Source organism: Hemitrygon akajei, unplaced genomic scaffold (assembly GCF_048418815.1).
Source record: "Hemitrygon akajei unplaced genomic scaffold, sHemAka1.3 Scf000060, whole genome shotgun sequence".
In the NCBI taxonomy this organism is placed as follows: domain Eukaryota; kingdom Metazoa; phylum Chordata; class Chondrichthyes; order Myliobatiformes; family Dasyatidae; genus Hemitrygon; species Hemitrygon akajei.
In genome coordinates this window covers 5,120,720-5,140,768 of record NW_027331946.1, presented here as the reverse complement: position 1 = coordinate 5,140,768, position 20,049 = coordinate 5,120,720, and the positions used below count along the sequence as shown (strand labels likewise).

General features: G+C 45.4%; 2 protein-coding genes across 4 annotated transcripts in view; one reads left to right on the top strand and one right to left on the bottom strand.

The window, feature by feature from the left end:
* Positions 1 to 20,049, top strand: part of LOC140721733 (NACHT, LRR and PYD domains-containing protein 3-like) — a 943,069-nt gene that overhangs the window by 351,422 nt on the left and 571,598 nt on the right. The window lies entirely within an intron of this gene.
* LOC140721697 (NACHT, LRR and PYD domains-containing protein 3-like) overlaps positions 1,467 to 20,049 on the bottom strand; it is a 46,052-nt gene continuing 27,469 nt past the window's right edge. For all 3 annotated transcript variants that reach the window (XM_073036484.1, XM_073036482.1, XM_073036483.1), the window contains 9 exons: positions 16,802 to 16,968; positions 13,901 to 14,072; positions 13,733 to 13,798; positions 4,430 to 6,167; positions 3,331 to 3,417; positions 3,005 to 3,175; positions 2,677 to 2,847; positions 2,354 to 2,521; positions 1,467 to 2,201 (listed from right to left, as the gene is read on the bottom strand). In XM_073036484.1, coding sequence (XP_072892585.1) covers positions 2,114 to 2,201; positions 2,354 to 2,521; positions 2,677 to 2,847; positions 3,005 to 3,175; positions 3,331 to 3,417; positions 4,430 to 6,167; positions 13,733 to 13,798; positions 13,901 to 14,072; positions 16,802 to 16,968 — 2,828 coding nt within the window. In that variant the 3' untranslated portion in view covers positions 1,467 to 2,113. The remainder of the gene's footprint in view (positions 2,202 to 2,353; positions 2,522 to 2,676; positions 2,848 to 3,004; positions 3,176 to 3,330; positions 3,418 to 4,429; positions 6,168 to 13,732; positions 13,799 to 13,900; positions 14,073 to 16,801; positions 16,969 to 20,049) is intronic.

The following is a 20,049-nucleotide window of genomic DNA, read 5'->3' as shown; positions in this document are numbered from 1 at the left end:
GCAATGAATATCCCGGCGTGGGGACACGGAAACCATAAACCTCTCTCACACGCACCACTCCCCATCTTCAGGAAGGCGTGTCGAAGGCCGTTCAGTCCGATCGTTTCCATCGTCTCCGCCAGGAGATGAGCATCGGCAGCTTTGCAAAGCCGTCAACATCCACACCACACTGGATTTTTTAATAACCAATAAAAACAACGTCGTCTGTGTCAAATTCCGTAAATGCCGCTCCGAGTTCAGTCAAACACGGAATTCGGGCCTCTCCTCTAATTTCCAGATTCACAGATCTGTTGCAAATGAACTGGAAGGAGTCCCTTTTGGACGCGGATGGTGGGAGTGAATGGGAAGGTATGGGTCCGTTTGGGAGTGAAAGGGAAGGAGTAGGGTCCATTGGAAGGTTGGATGATGCAAGCGAATGAGTAGGGGTGCGTCCCGTTGGGAATACGGATGGGTGGAGTGAATGGGAATGGGTGGTGTCATTGGGAGTGCGAATGGTGGGAATGAATGGGAAAGAGTGGTATTTGATTGGGATCGCGGTGCGTGTGAGTGCACGGGAAGGGACGGCGCCCTGTGAGGAGTGCGGACCGTGGAAAAAGACGGGAAGTGGTGGAGTCCTGCTTTGCAACATTATCTTCAACTTCGATTTCGTCCTGGGCGACTTCTTGACCCTAAAACGCAAATGTGATCTCTAACTGCTATGGTTATGATTTCCGTCTGTACTCCCCTGCCCAATGGTGATTACTCCAACCCTCTCCTGGTCTGTGCACATTGCATCCCTTCCCGTTCCGTGACCACTTCTACATAGATTCATCTCTCTCCCTCTCTCTCTCTCTCTCTCTCTCTCTCTCTCTCTCTCTCTCTCTCTCTCTCTCTCTCTCTCTCTCTCTCTCTCTCTCTCTCTCTCTCTCTCTCTCTCTCTCTCTCTCTCTCTCTCCTCTCTCTCTCTCTCTCTCGCGCGCGCGCGCGCGCGCGCGTGCGCGCGCGTGTGTGTGCGTGCTTCTCTGTGCCACAGTCTCCCCTGTAATCTGTTTCAACTCGAGAGCTCAGTTTATATATCTCAAACTACAGATACTTTTTTTTTCGTGTCTGTCCCCAGGAGTGTGCGATGGGGCGTCCTGGAGGGAGGTTCACTGTGTGTCTGACCGGGAGAGTGTGTGATGGGATAATGTGGTGGGAGCTTCACCCCGTGCTTAATGTCTTTCGCAATTGGGACCTAAGTGAAATTTTGTCTGATATTGCAGTGGATTTTAACTGTCTGTGGGGGGCAGTTAGCCAGGATGGGGGTAGGGTAGAGATGAGTCAACCCAGACTCTGCCAGTCCGGCCTCCCTCAGCCAGGAGCTGAGACGCTACTCTGTCAGTGTGAGGAGATCCGGCACACTGCTGCAGTTCAGCGGGTGCGGGGGTCAACAATAATCCCAGGTCACTGTTTATCCTCTAATGAGACTCAAATCCGACACCAAGACGGGAAGTTACAGCGGTTTATTGAGTTAATCATGACAAATATAAATTAAATATTGTGTGAGCTGCTGAATAAATAAATAAGCTGCTTCCCACTCAATCAGAGTCACACACTATTAACCGAGCGGCGACAACGAGTGACCGAGTGACCGTTTCTGACCGTCGCTCTGCATCGGAGAACCGATGATTATGAAATCACACCAGGGCCGTGTCCGGGATCGCTGCAGATCCAGGGTCACTGCCGAGGGATTTGTCCATTTAACATCATTATATCGGCCAAACGCCGAATGCACCGTCCTCAGCAAAGGGAGCAAAAGGATTCTCTCCCGGGATAATCCCACCCCGGGATACAAGTGTCCCAGTCTGAGCCCCGGCCCCCGGGATCTCCCTGTTTATGTAATTCCCCGGGGTCTCACGTGGGGGAGCCTCGAACCCGCACATCCTGGGGAAGCTGGGACGCCAGAAAACAGGCGGAAATATGTCACTGCGGGACAGCTTCCGATATCACCGAGCCTGAGACTGGAGCCTGTTCCGTTAAAACCGTTGGGAATCACCACCGGCGCGCGGCCAATAAAGGTAAGGGCGGAAGTTAAAGGGGAGGGCGGGGAATCGGCCAAAATGTCCCCGGCCCGCGGGCGGGGATGTTCACACATTCAGATGTTCACTGTCAGTCCGGGTCTGACTCCCCGCAGAGGTCTCAATTCCATCTCTCCGGTCTCACTGAACCGATTCCCCCACAGCCTGAAATAAAGGTGAAATAAACAGATTACACAACGGTGTCGGTAACAGCGGACCGGGGTTAATGTTTCAACAACACTCACAGACAAATATCACCAGAAAACCCGCGGATCCGCTGATATTTTATCACACTGAACATTAACACAAACACTCACCAGATCCGCTCCAGACTCGGGAAGGTCAGTATGAGGCGGCGGAGATAGGGGACAGATCGGTCTGTCAGCAAGTTTTCACCCAGGTTCAGCCCTGTCAATGATGGGTTTGTACTGAGAGCGGAGACGAGATCCTCCGCACCAGAATCTGTGAGACCGACACCCTTCAGCCTGGAGATGAGAGAGAGTGAGGGTGAAGGACGCAGAGAGACAGGAGACGGTACAAATCCCCAGTGTCTATCAGTAACACAATTACTGATCACATGAATGTTCAGTGTCAGACACCCAGTGACTGTAAACACAATCTCCCACAGTCAGGTACTTACCACAGTCTCTGTATTTTACACTCCGGGTTCCTCAGAGCCGCAGACACCAGTTTCACTCCTGAATCTCCCAGTTTATTCTCACTCAGGTCCAGCTTCCTCAATGATGGGTTTGTACTGAAAACGGAGACGAGATCCTCGGCACCAGAATCTGTGAGACCGACAGTTTCCATCCTGGAGATGAGAGAGAGTGAGGGTGAAGGACACACGGAGAGACAGGAGACGGTACATATCCCCAGTGTTTATCAGTAACACAATTATTGACCAAATTAATGTTCAGTGTCGGACACCCAGTGACTGTAAACACAATCTCCCACAGTCTCGTACTTACTCCAGTTTCTGTATTTTGCACTCTGGGTTCTTGAGAGCCGCGAACACCAGTTTCACTCCTGAATCTCCTAGTTCATTAACACTCAGGTCCAGCTCCGTCAGTGATGCGTTTCTACTGAGAGCAGAGACGAGATGCTCGGCACCAGAATCTGTGAGACCGACCTTCTTCAGCCTGGAGATGCAAGAGGGTGAGGGTGAAGGGCACAGAGCGACAGGAGTTGGTACAAATCCCCAGTGTTTATCAGTAACACAATTACTGATCACATTAATGTTCAGTGTCAGATACCCAGTGAATGTAAACACAATCTCCAGCAATCTGGTACTTACCCCAGTCTCTGTATTTTACACTCCGGTTTCCTCAAAGCCACAGACAACAGTTGCACTCCTGAATCTCCCAGATTATTCATCTCAAGGCTAAACACAAAAAGACAAATTGATGAACAAAGTGACTCAAATCGTGGGTCTGAGCGAATTTCTCTCACTCAGATATTTCAGGAAACATTAACCACCTCAGTAAATCACTGATCAGAGTTCCCATCACTGTTAATGTCCCTCACTGACCAGCTCCAGCGTATTCACCGAATGTCAGTACCTTACTCTGTCGGTGTGACACTGTAATCTCCACATATTCTATCTCATTCCCTGATGGTTAGAAATGTGTTTTTGACCTGTGAGGGTCGGAAGGGGCAGAGCCGAAATGTGGGAAAAAATCCCACTGTGAGGAAGATTTGTAAATGGGAAAGTGTCGATCGGAGATTGTGGAAGTAAACCCACCTGAGACAAAGAGATAGGGAGACAGATCCTGCAGGAGGAAGGTGATTGAGGAAGAGAGATCCCAGAAGAAGAAGGAGGAGGGATCCCACAGAGGAAGAGGGATGGTGATGAGAGGTCCCATAAGAGGTTACCGATGGATAAAAAAAATCATCCAAAAGGCGAGGGATTTCAAAAAGAGATTGCACCGGAGAGGTGGTTCTGAAATCAGTTCCACAATCGGGAGAGGAGGTGCTAAGCGGTGAACACAGTCACCCAGCTGGACTGATGGTGATGATCACACATGGAGACGAGCAGGGGAGGGCAATCACAGAACGGTATTTCTTTCCTTCTCACTGGGACCGTCTGCTGACGGACTCCTGTCCCTCACAGGGAGGAGGGTTTGAAGCTCTGACCCACCTGCTTCAGTCACAGCCATTCCTGTGATTTACTACCATTAAACAATTGGCCGTTGTTCACTGATCTAAAGTATCCAAAATCACTTCACAAGGAACCACAGAACCCTCTTGTCCTTGGGGAATTACTGACCGATCCCCTGGACATTTCTCACAATTCCTCACAATCTCATTTACTATAGTTTTACCCAAATTCCTTTTCATTGAAAAAAGACAATGGAACAGTTTCACAATTCAGAGTGAGTGTTAAAAATAAACACCTCAAATCCTGGCACTTGTGGACTCCGGGAACCAGCCTCTGGATTCCTTCACACTGAATGTGGCAGTCAACCAGGTCGAGGTGTTTTATTGTATCACAGAGTCCGATGACATGAGACAGGACCGCGCAGTCAATCGGGGTCAGTGTCATTCCACGGAATGAAAGCTTTTCCACAGATCCCAGTGCGGCCTGAGCCAGTCCACGATTCTGAGACTCAAACAGGTAGTGCAATGTGTTCAGGAGGCTCCTTTTACCAGCTTCACTACTCGTGTTTGCAATCTGGCGTTTAACCTCTTCCTTCACCCAGTCAATCACCCGGCAGGTTGTTTCATGAGGAAATGGACCCAGAAACTCCTCCAGGCCCCGAGCTGTCATTGGAGAGGAGAGACCAGCAACAAAACGGAGAAATACCTCAAATCGCCCATCTGTTGTGTTTTCGGCTTCAGTGAGGAATTTCAGGATATCACGGGGATGTGGATTCAGGAATTGTGCGACTGCAGCTACATACTCTTGGATGGTGAGGTGTGGGAATGTGTACACCACGCTCCGGGCAGAATCTTCTCTCTCCAAAAGCTCCATCAGGAACCCAGACAGGAACTGGGAAGGCTGCAGATTGTAGTTGATCAAATCTCCACCTGTAAACACAATCTTCTTCTCGGACACTCCTCTGAAGGCCATCTGACCAACCCTGAGTAACACATCACGGGGGTTCTCAATCTGACGGCCGTGGTTTTTCAGGATGTTGTAAATATAGTAGGAGTACAGTTGTGTGATGGTCTTGGGAACTCGCTGCGGGTCCCTGACTCTTTGTGTGAAGAAGGGGCCCAGTGCCAGAGCGAGGATCCAGCAGCATGAGGGGTTGTAGCTCATGGTGTACAGCATCTCATTCTCCTCCACGTGTTTGAAAACAGCTTCCGCCACCGTCTGATCTTCAAAATGCCTGATGAAATATTCCTTCCGTTCTTCACCAACAAATCCCAGAATTTCAGTCCAGATACTGATCTCAGCCTTTTCCAATAAATGTAACACAGTGGGGCGGGTGGTCACCAGCACTGAACACCCTGGGAGCAGCTTGCCCTGGATTAAACTGTACACAATGTCCGACACTTCACACCACCACTCGGGATCTGGACACTGGTGCCTGGGTTCTGTATCTCTCCGGCTGTCAGCAAAATCGATTCTGTGTTTGAATTCATCCAAACTATCGAATATAAACAGCAGTCCCTCTGGGTTCTTCCAGACCTCTCTCAGGAAATTCCCAAAGTAAGGATATTGATCCAGAATCAGTTCCCTCAGGTTTATTCTACAGTTAATGGAGTTTAAATCCCGGAATTTGAAACTGAAGACAAACTTGAACTGTTGGTATATTTTCCCCGTGGCCCAGTCATAAACAATCTTTTGTACCATTGTTGTTTTCCCGATCCCTGCGACTCCGGCCACTGCTGCCGAACTCCCAGATTTGGATTTACTCCGGGAAAAGCTGCTCTGGAACAACTGATCAGTCCGGACTTTTTCCAGTTCTGCATGGAGATGTTTCTTTCTCCATTTCTCATGGGTTCTGCCTCTTGCCAGTAGTTCATGTTCCACCAGTGTCCGATCTCGAACAGTAGAAATGACCGTGAGCTCAGCGTATCGATCAACCAGCTGGAAAACCTTCACCTTCTCCCTCATCAGGATCGTGTTTACTCTCAGTGTTTCAGTTTGTGCCCGCAGAGTCTCCTTGTGTTTCTGTTGAACATCTTAAGTGGCAAAAGAGATAAAATGATCACCACATTACACTTGTCAAAGACACAACTTAAAAACTGCAACCGGATCACTGTCATGATATTGCAAGAATTCAACGTTCCTACGGCTGAATGTGTGGACAATAAAACCTGGTGCAGAGACCAAGAAAATATAAGACTTGTGTAATCTAGTATTCAGCGATCAGTGAAGGTGAAAGTTCCCACTGCTCATCACTATCTCTCGGTATCTCTAACTTGTCCAAATGCAAATGCCCACATGTAACCTTTGCTACTTCAGTTCAGCGATTCTGCCTCTTCACACTTTACAAATCTCCACTGATACCCATTGATCTGAAATATAATATTCATTCCCTTTATTCTTGTTATCCTGGGTATTGCTCGCATAAATTGGGACAGAATATGAAATATATGGAATAGATTCCATGTAAAAATCCACATCGGCTATGCCGGGCAAATATGCTCACTAAATCACTGGCAAAGGTTCCTGTTGCACTGCGTCTGTAGACGGATGTATTGCAATGTTATAAAAAGAAAATGATAAACAGGAAAAGAAACCGTCCTACAAATTGGAAAAAAAATATTTTGGAGGTAGTTGAAACTATGTAGCAAGAAGAGATCATAAGCATGTTTGTCCCCCTGTCAATTAGGTAAACAGGACTGCGGTCAACCATGATACGGTTGATAAAGGGATGTAAAAAATGGAGTTGTTGGGATGTAAATGCACTTTCATAGATACTGGAGTCTGAGACTGGCGAATATTGAATTGGATTTCTTCACTTGGACGCTGATTTCACTGGACCACGGCGCGTTCTGATTCCCCTTCTGATTTCTGTCTCTGAAACTACGCCTGGATTCATAATATCAGTATTAACATATTAACCAACGACAAGTTAGAAACATTGAAATCTTACAGCACAACACAGGCCTTTTGGCCCATGAAGCTGTGCCGAACATGTCCTTACCAGCAAATTTACCTAGGGTTTCCCATAGCCTTCGATTTTCCTAAGCTCCATGTACCTATCCAGCAGTCTCTTAAACAAGCCTATCGTATCCACCTCCAACACCGTCGCCGGCAGCCCATTCCACGCACTCGCCACACTCTACGTAAAAAAACATTCCACTGACATCTGTACTTACTTCCTAGCATCTTAAAACTGTGCCCTCACATGTTAGCAATTTCAGTCCTAGGAAAACGCCTCTGACTATCCACACGATCAATGCCTCTCATCGGTGTATACCCTATCACGTCACCTCTCGTCCTCTGTTGCTCCAAGGAGAAAAGGCCAAGTTCCCTCAACCTATTCTCATAAGGCATGCTCCCCAATCCAGGCAAGATCCTTGTAAATCTCCTCTGCGCTATTTCTATGCTTTCCATATCCTTCCGGTAGAGAGGCAACCAGAACTGAGCACAGTACCCCAAGTGGGGTCTGCCCAGGGTCCTGTGTAGCTGCAATATTACCTCTCGGCTCATAAATTCAATACCACAATTGATGAAGGCCAATGCACCGTATGCTTTCTTAACCATAGAGTCAACCTGCGCAGCAGCTTTGAGGGTCCTATGGACTCGGACCCCAAGATCCCTCTGATCCTCCACGCTGCGAAGAGTCTTCCCAATAATACTATTTTCTGCCATCATAGTTAACCTACGAAAATAAACCACCTCACGCTTATCTGTGTTGAACTCCATCTGCCACTTCTCAGCCCAGACATCCTATCAATGTCCCGTTGTAAACCTTGACAACCCTCCACACTATACACAACACACCCAACCTTTGTGTTATCGGCCAATTTACTAACCCATCCCTCCACTTCCACATCCAGGTCATTTATAAAAATCAGGAAGAGTATGGGACCCAGAACTAATCCCTGAGGCACACCACTGGTCACCAACCTCCATAAGGAATATGACCCGTCTACAACCACTCTTTGCCTTCTGTGGGCAGGCCAATTTTGGATCCACAAAGCAATGTCCTCTTGGATTCTAAATGCCCTTACTTTCTCAATAAGCCTTGCATGGTGTACCTTATCAAATGCCTTGTTGAAATCCATATACGCAACATCTACTGCTCTACCTTCATCAATGTGTTTAGTCATATCCTCAAAAAATTCAATCAGGCTTGTAAGGTACGATTTGCCTTTCACAAAACCATATTGACTGTTCCTAATCATATTCTGCCTCTCCAAATGTTCATAAATCCTGCCTCTCAGGATCTTTTCCACCGACTTACGAACCATTTGAAATAAGACTCACTAATCTATAATTTCCTGAGTTATTTCTGCTCCCTTTCTTGAACAAGGGAACAACACCGCAACCCTACAGTCCTCCGGAATGTCTTCCATCCCCATTGATGATGGAAAGATGATCGCCAGAGGTTCAGCAATCTCCTCCCTCGCCTCCCATAGTAGTCTGGGGAACATCTTGTCCGGTCCCGGTGACTTATCCAACTTGATGCTTTTCAAAAGCTCCAGCACATCCTCTTTCATAATATATAAATGCTCAAGCTTTTCATTCCACTGTAAATTACCCCTACAATTGCCAAGATCCTTCTCCGTAGTGAATACCGAAGCAAAGTATTCATTAAGTACCTCTGCTCTCTCCTCCGGTTCAATACACAGTTTTCCACTGTCGCATTTGATTGGTCCTATTATTTGGTGTCTTATCCTCTTGCTGTTCACAGACTTGTAGAATGCCTTGGTGTTTTCCTTAATCCTGTTCGCTATGGCCTTCTCATGGACCCTTCTGACTCTCCTAATTTCCATTTTAAGCTCCTTCTTGCTAGCCTTATGATCTTCTGGATCTCATTCATTACCTACCTTTTTGGACCTTTCGTAAGCTTTTCTTTTCTTCTTGACTAGACTTATAGCAGCCTTTGTACACCTCAGTTCGTGTATCGTGTCTCATTGGAATCTACCAATGCAGAGCTCCAGGCAAATATCCTCTGAACATTTGCTATATTTCTGCCGTACATTTCCCTGAGAACATTTGTTCCCAATTTATGCTTCCAAGTTCCTGCCTGATAGATTCATATTTCCCCTCACCCCAATTAAACGCTTTCCTAACTTTCCCCTTACTCTCCAATGCTATGGTAAAGGATATAGAATTGTGATCACTATCTCCAAAATGCTCTCCCACTGAGACACCTGATACCGGGCCAGATTCATTTCCCAATAACAGATTAAGTACTGCCTCCCCTCTAGTAGGGTTATCTACATATTGTGTAAAGAAAGCTTCCTGAACACACCTAACAAACTCTACCCCATCTGAAACCCTTGCTCCAGGGAGATGCCAATCGATATTTGGGAAATTAACGTCTCCCATCATGACAACCCTGTTATTAATACACCTTTCAAGTATCTGTCTCCCTGTCCGGCTCCTTGATGTCCCTGTTACTATCGGATGGTCTATAACAAAATACCCAGTAGATCTAATGACCCCTTCCTATTCCTAACTTCCACCCACAGAGACTCCATGGACAATCCCTCCATGAATTCCTTCTTTTCTGCAGCCGAGACACTATCTCTGATCAGCAGTGCTATGCCCCCACCTCTTTCGCCTCCCTCACTGTCCTTTCTGAAACATCTAAAGCCTGGCACTCAAAGTTACCATTCCTGCCCCTGGGCCATCCCAAGTCGGTGTAATGGCCATAACATCATAGCTCCAAGTAATGATCCAGGCTCTAAGCTCATCCGCTTTGTTCAGAATACTCCTTGAATTAAAATAGACTCATCACAAACCATCGGTCGGAGCGCATTCTTTCTCTATCACCTTTCTATCCACCCTCTCGCACTGTCTCCAAGCTTTCTCTATTTGTGAGCCAACCATCTCTCCCTCCTTCTCTTCAGTTTGGTTCCCACTCCCCAGTAATGCTGGTTTAAACTCTTCCCAATACAAACCTTCCTGCCAGGATAATTGTCCCCCTGGGATTCTAATGCAATCCGTCCTGCCCTAAAAGAGTTCCCAATGATCCAGAAATCTGAATCCCTGCCCCCGCTCCAATCTGCCAACCATGCATTTATACTCGACCCCATTCTATTTCTATTCTCACTGTTTCGTGGAACAGGCAGTAATCCCGAGATTACTACCTTTGAATTCCTGCTTCACAACTTCCTTCCTAACTCCCTGTAGTCTGTTTTCAGGACCTCCTCTTTTTCCTGCCTATGTCGTTGCTACCAATGTGTACCACGACCTCTGGCTGTTCTCCTTCCCACTTCAGGATATCGTGGACAAGATCAGAATCATCCTGGACCTTGACACCTGGGAGGCAACTTAAAATCCACGTTTCTTTCCTGCATCCACAGAATCCTCTGTCTAACTTCGTAACTATAGAGTCCCCTATCACTGCTGCCATCCTCTTCATTTCCCTTCCCTTCTGACCCACAGGGCCAAACTCTGTGCCAGAGGCGCGACCACTGTTGTCTCCCCCAAAAACATCCCACCCCCCAGCAGTACTCAAACAAGAATACTTATTGTTAACAGGGACAGCCACAGGGGTACTCTCTAGTATCTGACTTTTGCCCTTCCCGCTCCTGACTATTACCCACTTACCTGTCTCCCGAGGCCCCGGTGTGACTACCTGCCTATAGCTCCTATCTATCAGCTCCTCGCTCTCTCTGACCAGATGAAGGTCATCGAGCTGCATTGAAGTTAGATTCCCAACTCCTGTCCATAAACGTAATAAACAATAAATCTGTTGAAGTAACAAATCTGAGATAAAATCTCAATGAAAACACCTACATTTGGAATAGAACGTTTATCTCTTTAACCGCGAAGTGAAAGTCAACTTATAAACAAACTCCGTCCCTTCCTTGCAGAAAGAGTGCAACCACTTCGATTCAGAAATACCGCACACCGCTGAACAGTTATCAGAGATACAGGAGTACATATATCACACAGAGCTGTTATGAGTGAAACTGTCGTCGTAGAAGTGGATTCCGACTTCCCTTAAAATGAATCTGTATTGCCTTTATTAAGCGCTTGAAGAGGATATAAATTGTAATGTGTGTTGAGGAGAGATCCTGTTCTTTCATGTAGATAAAGCATTTTAAATATGGAAAATGAAGCTAAGCTTCATAGCGGTTATGGAAAGGGGAACAGATGGATTGGACATAGATATTCTGAAGTAGGAGAGGGATGATCTGGATTCTATACCACAGCACTGATTGAAGGTAATTCTTCACCCAGTTAGCCGGAGTCATTCAAAAGTGTGGGGCCAATGTGGGCATAAAAGGAGTAAATTGTAAGGAACATTGAAAATCAAGGTATATCAATGGTTTTACTGATAAAAGGTGGTGTTCTCAGATTAAACAATTAAAATAAAGCAAAGAAAATATTTCACGAACAGTAGAGTCGAAGTAATTATGAGACCAGTCTGGGACATGACATGATGATGGTTTAGAAAAATGCAAAAGCGCTTTGTGAATATAATACAGACAAGAGAGGTTCGGGGTATCAGGACACTGTCAAGAGTACATGGGAGTTCAGTGTAGGAGGAAACCTCCAGGGGTGTATGCAGTGGTCGACCATGTACCGGTACACTCTGGGAAGTGTATGGTGCTTCATAATGTGATAAGATCCAGGCTGGGCTGCCTGCACTTTTACAGTGCATCAACACCCTGCCAGACGTCTGTTCAGTCCATGGTCGTAATGTGGATTAAATGAAATATAGTTTCATATTCATGCAACCTTTGCTGTTTGGGACTCGGACTGAAGGAAGTGCTTCATTAATTTTAGCGAAACAGCACAGAGACAGCCCCTTCCAGCACATGCGCCCACACTGCCTAATTACACCGATGTGACCAATTAACCTACTGACCTGTACACCTGGACACGGATCAATTGAGGATAGTCAGCATGGCTTCATGTGTGATAGGTCATGTCTAACCAAACTTATAGAGTTCTTAGAGGAAGTTACCAGGAAAGTTGATAAAGGCCAGGCAGTGGATGTTGTCTACATGGACTTGAAGGCATTTGACAAGGTCCTGCATGGGAGCTTTGTCAAGAAGGTTCGGTTGCTCGGCATTCAAGATGAGGTAGTAAATTTGACTAGACACTAGCTTTGAGGGATAATCCAGAGAGTTGCCTCTCTGACTCAAGACAGGTGACGTGTACTGCAGGAATTGGTGTTGGGTCCGTTTTGTTTGTCGGCTATATCAAAGATCTGGATTATAATGTAGCTAACTGGATCAGCACATTTCCAGTGACAGAAATATTGGGGGTCTAGTGGATAAGAGAGGAAGCCTATCATGACTCGCAGCGGAATCTGAAATGTTAGAAAAAATGGCTGAACGTGGCAGATTCAAATTAATGCAGGCAAGTGTGACGTGTTGCACTTTGATAGGGCCTGCCAGGTTCCTACACAGTGAATGGTGGGGCACTGAGGAATGTGATAGAACAAAAAGATTTGGGAATACATGTAAGAAAGCTTTAGGCACATTGGCCTTCATATATCAAAGTACTGAGTACAGGAGATGGGATGTTATGTTGAAGTTGTGCAAGACATTGGTGAGGCCTAGTTTGGAGTATTGTGTGCAGTTTCGGTGACCTGCAAGAAAGATGGAAATACGGTCAAAGAGTTCAGTGAATATTTTGCACGGACGTTGCCAGGTTTGGAAGACCTGAGTTATAACAAAAGTTTGAATAGAATAGGACTGTAATCCTTGGAACACAGAAAATTGACAGTAGAATTGATAGAGGTATACAAAATAATGGAGTCATAAATAGGGAAAATGTAAGCAAGCTTTTTCCAATGACAATTTGTGGGACTGCAACTAGAGGCCATGGTGAATACTTTAAGGGGAATATATAGGGAAACTCCTCAACTTAGATGTTTGTTAGTGTGAAACAAGCTGCCAGCACAAGTGGTGCATACAGCTCATATTTCAACATTTAAGAGGTTTGGATAGGTACATGGACAGAGGTAATTGAGAGTAGGCATTTTAAGTGGTTCGGCATGGACTAGATGGGTAGATGGGCCTGATACTGTACAGTACTTTTTTATGACTCCATCTTCAGAATGTGGGAAGAAACCCCAGCATCCAGATGAATCCCTCGCGGTCACGGAGTGACAGTAAAAGCTCTTTACAGACTTCAGCGGGAATTGTACCTAGATCACTGATGCTGAAAGCAGTACTCTAACAGCAACTCTACCATGTTTGTCCTAAACATGGAAGAACTTCACGATTCTTCCGCCCTCAGACAATCTGGGATTTGCTGCTGTGTCAACAGCCAGCATTGTTGATATTCACAACAAAACAACAGACTGCCAGTGACGTCTGGGGGTTTCTTGGGCAGCCGGACCTTGCTGGGTGTAGATGCCCGAGTGACTCTTATGGCTGAATAGCCGAAATATTGAACTGTGTTATTTGCACAGATGTCAGAAATGGTCTGAAATGTAACTTCAGCTCAGAATACCATTTGACTGATAGAGATTTCCAGTCAAGACCACACCTTTCCACAAACACTGACAGCTGGGCTCTTAGTTTCAGCAATCTGTGAGCAATCACTATTCAGCATCATTTCTGTCAAGTAATCAGATTGAATCTTTTATTTCATCACTTACCCTTCAGTTGCCAGGATAACTCATGAAAGCCTCGGGTGATATTCATGCCTTCATATGGATCAGGACCTGTTGACATTGAAAAACTTCCATGAAATTGGGTCCAACGTGCATTGTTAAATCTGGAAAGTTTCAATCGGATGTAGGGCAGAGTGTGTTATTTCACTGTACCGAGTTCCTGGATTTCCTTCAGTATCTTATCCAACTTCGGTAACTCCTTCCTCACTTCCACAAAGGATTCCCACATCACCCTCCGGGCCTGAGTGCCTTTCTCCATCACCAGACTGAAGAAGAGTTTGGAACTCTCTGTCCGGTTTCTCCACTCCACGAGCTCAGTGACTTTCTATGAAGAATAACAGTGAAGAATAGACTGACAGACACAGAATGATGAGGGAAATATTTGCTCAGGGATGGGACGTTCAAATAATCTCATTGCCGAAGAGCACCAGGACAACCACTGGTCGGTCTTCTGATCCATTCTGTAAATCTATGGGTTCAGACAATGGAACTGAAACACGAACTGAAAACAATTACAAGTCGATATTATTGTCGCAGAGTGAGATAATCTCCTCTGCCACATTCCTTCATAACGCCTGTGGACCTGTTACATGGTTTTGTTGGTTATGGCAATGTGAGGTAGACATTGGCCATTAACTGGTGGATTATGTCTCATTACAACTCTGCTGGTGCACAACACATTTCCTCATGGACAATGAGCTTTGGTCTGGGTCTGTCTCTTTCAGTATGATGGAAGTGACATGAATGTGCTCCATGTGAGCAATTCACACCCATAAGTACATGGGATGACAATCTCCATTGACAGATAGCACAGTTGGAACATTAATTAGGTTCGATTCTAGAGGATTGTCCTTTGACTCATCTCTGAGACAACTTGGCAAATTCCTGTTCATGACATTTACTGTTCTAGAGGATACTCCCGGGTGACCCGGGCTGATGTGCCTTGATCTTATATGAATCCTTTGAGTTAGTTATGAGATTCTATATCATTATTATATTCGTATTGTCCTGGGAAGATGGAGCTGCTGAGTCACAGCGACGCTTTACTGGCTACAAACAAAACTCTAACTACACTTTTCTGCACTACGATTACTACGACGTTTTTCATTTGCAAGTTGTTATTTTTGAACCGACTGTACGATCTGGTGTATATGCAGTGCTGTGTTGTAATTCGGTGAGCTGTAGTCTCGAGAGTACACGTCCACTACGGCTCTTGCTGATGTGAACTTGGGGCCGGATGGAATTGACAGGAAGCAGGCCAGAGAGCGAGGAATGAACCAATGTTTGGCCGTTTTGAGTGCTTGACCAGATCAATAAGTTTTGGATTTCACTGCTTGGAGTGTCAGGTGGGTCGATGTTTGGATCACTGCTTCGGAACGTTACTCACACCTGCCGATCTGGTGTGTGCTCAAGGACAGGCTGCAGCGGGAGTCTGGCTTCATTGCTGTGGTCTCTACGGTTCGTATTCAGTGTTAAATGTTCAGTTTTAGTGTTCGGACGATCTGTTCTGTTTTTCAAATATTGGGTGTTTGGCGATCTTTGTTGTAAGTTTTTATTAATAGTGTTACGTACCAGTGACAGGTGACAGTGGTACCCTTGTCACGTGACTGGGGTTGAAGTTATACTGGACTTCAGGTAATGGTCTTGTGATGGTGGAGTGAAGTCATTTTCCCGCCAGTAGAGGTCATGTGACAGGTTTTTTTTTACAGGGTATAAAAGGAAGACCCACCCTGTCAGGTGGGGCTGTTCGTGGCTAGATTTGCCAAGATGACTTCATGTCAGTGCGTGATTTAATGTGATGACGCAGTTTAGTTGAAAAATGAAGTTTTATATAATGCCTAAAGTTTAAAAGGTCATTGCCAGCGGTTTCTTTGCTGATGGAGAGTGAAGATATGAATTTGGAAAATAGAAATCGAGGAGAATCGATTTTCGACGGTGGAAAGTTCGACCTTATTTGATCCTCATTCGGAAAGATTTCGTTGACTGTTCTCGTGTTAATCTCCGCTGGGATAGCGGGAGATTGAGAATAGTGTGGAAGGAAGGTCAGTGCCTTTAAGCCGTTATATTCCATAAAATTCTTCGTGGGAAAGTTCGACGACGGGGAATCGAAGGACAACGACGTGGAAGAGAATTTAAATCGCTTTTAAAAAGTCTCTCCTTTTAAATGGACTGTGAGCTTTTGAACTTTCGGCATACCGCTTTAAAGAACTGTTTTTTTTTTCAATACCGCTTTAAGAACAGTTTGAACTGCAACGTTGTTAAGAACTGTGAATCTGCCGCACAGCAGCTGAATTCCGGTTAAGCTAATGTTTGTTTACTTTTGGGGGGTTTGTTTTCAGTGTTTAATAAACGTGTTATTTGTTATAAAAACCCTTGCCTAACTCATATATATTTATTGTTGCCTGAATACGTAACAATAGGCTCCGTTGTATTTATTTAGTGCTTTTAAGAAAGCAAATCTCAAGGTTGTTTGCTAGCAACATACTTTAATAATAAATGTTTGAATTATGAAATGTTGAAGATAATTGGACAAACAGGTGATAGGAAAGATTTAGGGCGATATGGCCCATTTTCCTGTTGTGTGATTCGAAATCTATGGCCATGACACAATGGCGAAATTCCAGGGACCTGGCTGTGTACGGGAGTGATGTGACCATATTGATGTGGTGGACAGGTGTCCTTCTACACATGGCAGCATAAAACCACATATCTGTATCGTGCATGAGGAGAAATGAAATTAAATCAGAATGTGACCAAAGGCCTTCATGGATATTTTAATTAGGTTTTCCTTTCTGATGCTGTTTCATTGAATTACGTTTCTCTCACCATTGTGTTCAGCTCAGCATACTTGGACTGATGAATTACGTTTGAATCTGCAGTTCGACCTTTCTACCTCACTGATTTTAGCCCTGGTGCGAAGGTTTTGGGCACAAATTGTTCAGTAATCAATATGATCACTGCAGTGTACAGAAACAAGATGAGCCAGACTGACCTTTGTCTCACATCCCTCTTTCCACTAAAATGAACGGCATACCAATGGTTACTCCCAATCACCTCGTGTTCTCGTTCACTGAATTGTCCTTCCTGTCTCAACGACCAGCTAAGCCCTTCTACCTGTTCTTCAATCGCAGGTTTCAGTCTCTCTCGGTAGAAATTGGTCAGATGGAGCAGTTGATAATCTTTGCACTGGGTCAGGAGATCTGAGATAGTAGATTTGGGATCTGGGAATAGAAATATGAAAATACAGCAGTGAGCAACGTGGAGTGGTAAATGGTAAATCTGGCGGGGAACAAAGTATGCTTCAGTTGCAGCTGACATCATTAAAACCGTTCTGGACAAGTGTGTGCCTACAAGCAGTGTACATTTCCAAACCAAAAGCCGTGGATGAATCAGGAGGTACATCGTCTGCTGAAAGCTAGGTATTTGGTATTCAATTCTGGCCACCCAGGTCTGTACCAGAAAATCAGGTATGATTTAGAGACGGCTATTTCAAGGGCGGAGAGACAATTTTGAATGCAGTTGGAGGCAACATCAGATGCTACAACTTTGGCAGGGTTTGCAAGACAATTCTTCCTACAAAGCGAAACCCAATAGCGTGAATGGCAGCAATGCTTCATTACCAGATGAACTCAACGCCTTCTATGCCCACTTTGAAAGGGAGGGTATAATTACGGCTGTGAAGACCCCTGTGATCTCTGTCTCAGAGGCAAGATGTCAGGCTGTCTTTAAAGAGGGTGAAACCTCGCAAGGCGGAAGGTCCCGATGGAGTACCTGGTAAGGTTCCGAAAACCTGTGCCAACCAACAGGCAGGAATATTCAAGAACATTTGCAACCTGTCACTACTAAGAACTCCTGTAACACAACACTTTGATTTATGTAGGCCAATGTGCGAGAAGCTTGTTTTACGACCTTGTCAACCTGTGATACCACTTACAAGGTTCTGTGTATCTGTATTCTCAGATCCCTCTACTTTATAGCAGTTCTCAGTATCCTGAACGTTCGCTGTGTAATCCTACCCTGGATTGTTTTAGCAAAATGCAACACCTCACACATCTCTGCATGAAATTCATTCTGTAATTTTCAACCAAATGTCATTTGGTCCAGATCCCGCTGGAAACTTTGACAGCCTTTTTCCCTGGCCGTACACAACGACCTCGGTGTCGTGCGCAAGCTTCTTAATCCACTTGATCACATCATCATTAAGATCCTTTATATAGATGCAATCAACAACGGACTGTAGACCAATCCTTGCAGCAGACAACGAGTTACCGGCCACCAGTCCGAAAGCCAACTGCCTACTACCACTCTCTGGCTTCTGCCACAAATCCAATGTCTAATCCAAGTGATGATCTCATTCTAAGTGCCAAGTGACTGAATCGGAAGTTTGATGGAGGAAAGGCAATAAATAGCTATATCTTGGCAACCCTTTTTATAGGACAAGGAACTGGCAACTGCAAGCCTGGGCTTGGACTCTGAGCCAGACACTGGGCAAGAACCCAGAACCTGGGTCTTGACTCGGACTCCGACCCTAGAACCAGGCGAGGACAAGACGTGGCTACAGGACTGGGGACAAGGCAGATGGACAGGATAAGAACCTGAAGCCTTGATTTGATCTTGGGACACCAGAACACAGAGCCTTGGTCTTGAGAGAACAGGAACACAGAGCCAGGACCCCTGCTTAAGAACAAGACTTGGAACCGGGGCTCTACACAGAGTCAGGACCCCTCCGAGGGAGCAGGACTTAGGGCCTGGACTCGTACACAGAACACAGAGAGAGTTTTCAACTCAAGGTAGCGGCAAATGGCTGGACCTACATAGCAAAGACGTGGACACAGAGACCGTACCAAACAACGGTAGCCAGTTACTTATCTAGATACAGCAAGGTTCCGTTCTTGCTCCAGCGGTAGAACTTGACAGCGATACAGGCAAGGCTTCAGGACAAAAGTGAAGGGATAGTCCAGCAAATGAACCTGAACCTGGGAGCTATTTATGTTGCCAGCCCAAAATGAGAATCAGGTGCCTCAATTAGAGCACCCAACCGAACAAGGGAAACCCAGAAAACCTGGAAGGCGGACTTCACAGACCGGACCATGACAAAAGCTCAGACAAGGCAGACTCAACAGCTTGTCTACTGAGGCATGGACTAGACTGAGCAAAGTGCTGTAGTGATCTGTGAGTATCTCCATTTTTCTCCTGTTCTCTGGAGAACTCTCCATCTATTCGGATGATTATGGATTCCAAATCCTAACGTGTCTCCTTTAGAACTGTCTGACCTGCACATCATCATCACTCCAGTCTGGGTGACCTCCTGTTACTGGGTCAATTTGTCGGGAAACCTGTTTTCCCAGTCACCACATTAATGCACACCCAAGTCCTCAGTCCTCCCCAGACATTCCGTAGAATCATAGAACGCTACAGCACAGAAACAGGCCCTTTTGCCAAAATATTAATCTGCCTAGTCCTATCGACCTGCACCTAGAACATAGCATTCTATGTTCTTCCCATTCATGTACCTAATGTACTATATTGAATTCATATAATGTTGAAATCGTACCGACATTCACCGCTTCCGCAGGCACCGAGTTCCACGCTCTCGCCACAGTCTGAGTGAAGCTGATTCTCTTCTTGTTCCCTTTAAAGATTTCACCATTAATCTTTAATTCATTAACAAATTCCAGTCTATACTTCTCATAATTTTCTATAGCTCTATCTAATCTCCTCTCATTCTCTTTTGCTCTGGGGATTAAAGTCCAAATCAATTCAACCTTTTCCGACAAACCAGGTCCTCATATCCCGGCAATATCTTTGTATATTTTTCTGCAGTCTTTTAATCCTGTTGATGCACTTCATGTATGTTGGTGACGAGAATTGCACGCAGTACTCCAAATTAGTCCTCCGTTAAAGTGGCCAATGTGCCAAAAGCTTTCTTTACAACCTTATCTACCTGTGATACCACTGACAAGGTTCTGTGTATCTGTATTCTCAGATCGCTCCATTCTATAGCATTCTTCAGTGTCCTGAAGGTTTGCTTTGTAAACCTACCATGGCTTGTCTTCTAAAAATGCAACACCTTACACATCTTTGCATGAAATTCCATCTGCAATTTATTTTCAACCAAATTCCATCTGGTCCAGAGCCAGCTGGAAACATTGACAGCCTTTTCCCCCGCATATGTACCACCAATCTTGGTGTCATCTGCGAGCTTGTAAATCCACTTTACCACATCAACATCCAGATCCTTTATATAGATGCAATCAGCAATGGAACCTGAACCAATCCTTACAGCAGACAACTAGTTACCG